Source organism: Frankliniella occidentalis, unplaced genomic scaffold (assembly GCF_000697945.3).
Source record: "Frankliniella occidentalis isolate FOCC.00 unplaced genomic scaffold, Focc_3.1 Scaffold111, whole genome shotgun sequence".
Lineage (NCBI taxonomy): Eukaryota > Metazoa > Arthropoda > Insecta > Thysanoptera > Thripidae > Frankliniella > Frankliniella occidentalis.
Window position 1 is genome coordinate 610,871 of NW_026267239.1, and position 6,413 is coordinate 617,283.

At 54.3% G+C, this 6,413-nt stretch overlaps 1 protein-coding gene across 1 annotated transcript in view; it reads left to right on the plus strand.

Moving 5' to 3' along the window:
* Positions 1-6,413, plus strand: part of LOC127749954 (fibroin heavy chain-like) — a 125,529-nt gene that overhangs the window by 80,689 nt on the left and 38,427 nt on the right. Inside the window, exon 2 of the mRNA XM_052270132.1 lies at positions 4,921-5,404. Coding sequence (XP_052126092.1) covers positions 5,110-5,404 — 295 coding nt within the window. The 5' untranslated portion in view covers positions 4,921-5,109. The remainder of the gene's footprint in view (positions 1-4,920; positions 5,405-6,413) is intronic.

A 6,413-nucleotide genomic window follows, 5' to 3' on the forward strand; every position in this document is an offset into this window, starting at 1 on the left:
CCCCCCCCTCCCCTTTCACCCGCGGTATAAGTTTCATTATGGAGCGGCATCGACGGCGAATGGGAGGAGGAAAGAGGACTGAATGGTGCGGCGGTCGCCTCGCGGTGACGCCCAAAAAATAATATCGAGACTCTCCGCCAGCGGAAAGAACAGTAATGGAATTTTCACGGCTCAGAGGCCCCGGGCCGCCCGGCCGCGCGTCGCGAGCGCCTGCTCCCCGCCACCGCCCGCGCCGTCGCCGGTTTGATAAGAAAGCAGGACGGGGAGAAAAAAAAGAATTCCCGCCACTCACTCTTGTGGACTCGAGCGGCGAAACTTCTCTTTCCTGACACAATTTGGCTCATTTGTTGCACAGCCGTTCCGCCGCTCTCCCCGCGTCGTCCGGCTCGGGCGCTCGTCGCGGCAAAGTGCCGCAACTTTCTCTCTATTACCGCAAGTAGTGGCGGTGGTTCGGGCGGGAAGGAGGGGTCAGCGGCGCCGCGTGGCGCGGGGGCGCGTCGGCGTCGTCTCCGCAAACTTGTACCTCTTCGCCGTCGGGCCGCTCACATCGGACGGGCACAAAATCCGCGTGGTCCTCCTGCAACAAGAGCAAAAATAAATGCCAACAATTTAATGATACAGCTCCATGAAACCCTTCATGAGAAACACAGATTAAAACTGCCAATTTGCTTTTGTAATTTGTAGAGTGACTTACACGAAATAACAGTAGGAGTAAGAGTTTTAAACCGTAAATTTTAAGTAAGACGTAAATTTACGAAGTGGGTTTTGTAATAACGAAGTTACACATAGTACTCACACGTCGTAAATGTACGCGGAAATAGTTTTTGCAGTGGCCGACTTCGCTTACCGCTTGTCGGCCCTTTTCTTTCAAACTGTGGCAAAGCTATCGGCCCTCTACAGCTATGAAGGAAAAGTTAAGGTATAGTTTGGAGGCCATGGCCCACGCCCCCACCCGCTGTAACTAAAGGCGGCGGCGGCAGGGACGGAGGGGGCAGTACCTCGCCAAACCGCACCACGGCCTACAAAGACGCCCTCCCTCTGCCCCCTTCCCGTTCAGCCCCGTTACCTCTCGCGCCCTCTCGCTCCAGTCGGGGGCAGAGAGCGTGTCGTCCTGGAGGAAGGCGGCGGCCGCGGTCGCGCCAACACCGGCGCGACAAGAGGCAAAATCTGTTGCTGCCGCCTGCTGCCGCACTAGCTCCTGTTGCGTGGGGCCTTCGGCTCGGGCCGGCGGGGCCCTCCTACAAGCAGTGCACCACTCTGCACACCGCGTCCATCATTGATGAGCTTGCGGCGGTCGCGGTCGGGTGCGCGCCCACCCCATGCGCCCGCGTGCGTGCGAGCGAGAGCGAGCATAAATTAAACAAAAGCGAGAAAAGGTAGAGGGGATAGAGAGGTGTTTGTGTGCGGGGGAAATGAGCGGGATGCAGCAGCAGCGGATTGGCCGGTGAAAAACAACACAACATAAGCGTCAACAATAACAATAGAAAACGGCACAGAGAGGCAGGGATGGGTCGAACCTCAATATGATGTAATTTTAAATCGGGTTCCCAATCGGATCATCGCCGCGGACTGACCGAGGCCCTAGTACGATTGAATCGTCGCACTATGCGAGCGGGCGTGGTGGGGCGTGGCGGGGCGTGGAGGGGCGGGGCGCTAACGAGGTGGAGCCGAGCGCAATCGCCGAATGAGATTTGTTTTTCTGAATGAAAATCAGTGGTTTGGTCAGTGATGGAAGGCAAGTCACCATGATTGCAGCACGGTAGTGGTGACTGGACGCCCGACAGCTATGCGCGGCTGTTTGGCAGTCCATACTGATCAACACTATTGACTGCTGAAAAGACTGGATAGAAATATCACTAACCCCCCACCCTCCACCCGAAAACAGCAAAATATCGTTAAAAGTACACATGGTTCGAAAGTTTTGTTTCACTTTTTGTTTGCAAGACTAAGGAAGAGCCTTCCCTTTAATACAAGTGGTTATAAACCGAAATGGTGCCCTCTCTCTCTCTCTCTCTCCCCCGCGCTCACAGGCTTTTTTTTTTGTTTCATCCCGCGAGAGCGTATAAAAGCCACTTGGTCGCTTTTTTACGGCCCGTAATCCGTTGGGTGATTCAGAGTGTTTCTTTTTCTCTGCTCGGTATTCTTTTTTTCTTTACTTCTTTTCCTTGCGGCATTTTTCCTCTTTTCCTCTCCCTCTCGCATGTGACGTGGATTAAAGGCATTTCAGCTTACGTAGAAGCTTTGGCACCGCAAGTCAATCAGAGCGAAAAAAAATACAAAAAAAAAACACATCCTAACGACAATGGGCCGCGGGGCTCGACTGAAGGAGCCCAACTCGACATAGCCACCCCTTACCCTGCCCCACCCCCACCACGCCATCTTGGCCGCTATCTAATTTCACACAGCTGTTCACACAACACAAATGGTGTTGCCATGCGCGTTAGGAAACTTTATTTTTACAAAAAAATAATAATATTGTACACCTCCTGAGGGTTAGGCATGGCCATAGTCGCGGTGGCCCGCGACGGCCTGCTGACGTCAGAAGGTTTGGTTGAGGCAAAGGCAAGGGCTGTGAAAAGGGAGATCATGAGAAAGAGAGGGGGAGAAACAGAGAGGAAAATGTGAGGTATCGGCAAGAGAGAGACAGAGAGAAAGAGAGAGAGAGAGAGAGAGAGAGAGAGAGAGAGAGAGAGAGAGAGAAGGGTGTACAATCAACGAGAAAATGGTCGCGCGGAAGTGGAGATGGCGACGGATTGATTGGACGGGGTGGTGACGATGTGGTGGTGGTGGTGGCCTCGGTGCGGGCGGCGCGCTCTTTATTTTAAGTAAATGGACATTCACCTGGAGACTGAAATGGGGTTGGTGGGGAAACGACAAGGGCGAGCAAGGGGGTGATAGAAGACAAATGACTGGTGGTCTTTAGCCGGTTGGAGGGAGAGGGGAGAGAACTACTGTATGTTACAGGGAAAAAGCGAAGGAAAAGATGTGGTCACGGAGACAAGGAGGAAACAACGAAAGATAGAGTTTCATAAGGAAGAAAAAGCGTTTCGAAATGTTGTCTTTTTCCCTTCTTCTCAGTAGTTGGTCGTCGCGTTCTCCCTTCTCCACCCCACTCTCTACGGCTATATAAAAAAAGAAAGAAAGCGTCGAGCAGCAGAGCGAGCGCTGGTTCACTGCCGTGCCAGGCAGGTCGGGCCAAGCCGAGCCGTGCAATTCTCCGTGAACACGCTCGCCACGCTCTGTCCCCTTTACTAATGACCTCCTGCAACCACTGCCAGCGCAGCTGAGCAGAGTAGAGTAGAGCTGAGCAGAGGCGCAGAGCTGAGCGGAGCTGAGCGGAGCTGCCAACACGTTGTGTTGCCCAACCTGTTTGGTAGCGCAGTGCACAGCCAGCGTCACTGGATAACCTAGAAACGGGCGGAGAGAAAGAAAGAGCAGGGTAAAAAGAAGCAGAGCAGAAGAAAAGAGAGTAGCTTGAAAAAATTTCGGTGCGATTTTTCTTTTTTTATTGTTGTATGCTTCCTTGTAAAATTACAAATGGCACATTTGTGTACTTTCTGGTAGCAAATAATTTCAGGCTCCTTTCGAATCAGTTGTATAGTGTAGCATGACTCCAGGGTCCAAAAAAAGTTGTCAGAATTTCTAGGAGTGCCAAAAATATTGCAAAGAAAATGCTGAAAATCTACATTTTCGCAGGTACCATTGAGAGCCAGTGCAAAAACACTTACGCATCGAAAGCGGCCGTAGGGATTCCAGCTTGCCTAGCGTGGCTGCCTGCAGGCCAGACCCCCCTGCGCTTGCTGATGGGTCAGCAGCTCTCACTTGACGTGCCGGAATCCCAACGAGTTAGTTACCGTCCTTGAATTAGATAAGTTTCCGGCACTCGGTCCACAGTTGTTTGATTGCGTGCGTTTGATCATCGGCTCGATCCGCAAGGCGTCCCCCGGCGGCCCGTCCGAAGGGTAAAGGAGGGGATGAGGCCCGACCCACGCCAAATGTAAATTTGCGTAGCAGGATGGCCGTCCCCTCTCCCCTCCCCGCTCCCTCGACTTGGCCAACTCGATTGTAGCTGGGCAGCTCGGCTCGGCCTGCTCCGGCAGGTCGGCAGGGGCGTATAGGCCTCCGCACATCCCTCCAGTAATCCCGCAGGATAGGCTGGGCTGGGCCCCTACACCCTACACCCCTACACGGGGAAGAGGACGAGACCGACAGGAAACACGACCGCCCCCCGGCTAGACGAGTAGCCAAAGAGGTCACGTACACCGCCAGTAACGAACCCCCTCGCTAAAGACAGTTAAACGCAAACAACAATCAAAATGATGCTGAAAAGAAAGTTTGAATCAACAATGATGGGATGCAAGAAGATGATACAGATTTCAGACCAGTGCCTGGTTCTGACATTAGGAGGGAGTTGATGGGACGAGCAAGAAGTCTAAATCAGTGTCAAACGTATCATCTGCTAAAAAGTAGGGGTTATGGCAAAGTTGCCGCAGGGTATCGACCAGTCTGTTTTTGTTTGCTTGTATTCGCGGCCCGGCCCGCTGGGCCCGCTGCTTTCCAACTTAATCATTGTGGCCCATAAAGTTCCATCATTATCCCCCCTCCCTCCCTGGCTCCAGGGCCACGAGCAGCACGGGGCCACAATGGACGCCACCCACCTCCAGCTCCAGCCGAACAGCGATGAGGAACGGAAAGGGTTGACAAGAGTCAATTGTTTCAATGATGAACTTTTGAGGAGGGGGCAAAATGAGATTCGCAGTCTGCTATTAACTCAGAAAGTTGGGATCAGACTGACATTTTGTACTTAATTCATGATACATACTGTATGCGTTCCATGTCAATTTTGAGACTACTGTATTGGAGTGGGCATTGTTATCTTTGTATGTTTCTAACGTTCCCCTTTGTTTTCTTTTTCTGCAGGATGCGGCAGGCTGGGGGCTGCGCCGTGCTGGGGGCGGCTGCTCGCGGCTGCTCGGGGGCGGCTCGGAGCCTGCGGGGGCGGCTGGCCCGCGGGGTCGCGTCGGGCTCGTGAGCCGCGTGAGCACTGAGCAGCCGGGGAGCGGAGCGATGCTGGCCGGCCGATGACGGGCTCAGGGGGCCTAGTGCGTCATGTCCGCCGCCAAGAGGCTCGTCTTGTCGCTGGCCGGGCGGCGGGGCGAGGGTTCGAGTCCCGCCGCCGCCTCCACGGCGGGCTCCTCGACGCGCCTGGTGGACCGGGCCGGCTCGGGCTCCGGGCCGGGGGGAGGACCCGGGCCGGGCACGCCGGCGGGCTGTGGCGTTGGCGCGCCCGGCGGCTCGGCCGGCTCCGACCTCGAGGAGATCGCCATCGTGTCCAACGCCTCTGGGGGCCAGGTCAAATACGGATCCGGAAACCTGTCCTCCAACGGGCCGCGGCTGGTGCCAGGTGAGTGTTGTTAATATCCATGTTGGGCTTTCTTTCTAAGCGGAATGAGGTTGCTGCGCAGGTTTTGATCACGTCTAAATTTGCATTATTTCTTTTCTATATGAAATTCACAATGAACAGGCCCTTTTCAAGCACGACTATTATTATACATACGGACTTTTTTGAGGCATGCCTCGCCTCATCCTTTTGCGAGCTGGGGAGCTGTGGAGAGAGGCAGCGGGCGGACGTTCTGGACTGGGGCTTGGGCGTGAGGTTGAGAGTGGCGCTCTGCCAATCTGGCCCGGAGGGACACAGACAAACAAACAAAAAATAACGCTAACTAGGAAAAATTAGGGGCGCCTTCGTTGTCCTCTCTCACGCTCATACCCGTCGCCTTTTTCTTTTGCAACTAATAGCCTCTCCCATTCCTCACTAAATTAAATTAACATACATTTTTTTGTGTGACTAAGAAATAAATTGAGATTTTTTCCTAACATTTACTTACACAGAAATAACTATACATATGCATCCGAAACAGAAATAATTGTATACTTTTCAGTTGCTTTTCGTCAGAGGGTATACCGTAGGTACAAAGTGGACCTGCGGCCTGCGGGCACGCGCCAGCGCGGGTTCCCTCTGAATCTGAATGGCGCAAGCTCTTTCTTCCTCTCTCTCCACCCGCCCACCCACACGCACAATAGGCCGCGCGCGCCCTCCTCGTGGACAGCCCCCCCCCCTCCCCCTCCTACCCCTACTGCTCATGGCGTCACTGCTGTGGTACGGCCTGTGTTTTAAGGTCGCGTCATAAACTTTGCCTGCGCATCATGCCACGTCATACCTCCCCCCTCCCCCCTCTCCCCTGCCCGGCCCGACTCTCCCTCGTCGACAGGAATACGAGCCCGTAGCGGGGGCGCTGGATCAGCCCTCCAGATTACGACCTCCCGCTCCTCTACGACTCGCAGCAGCCAATCGGCACCGTGTTCAAATCACGGGCCAATCCTCTGTCGGTGCTTTTTCCTCTTTCCCCCTC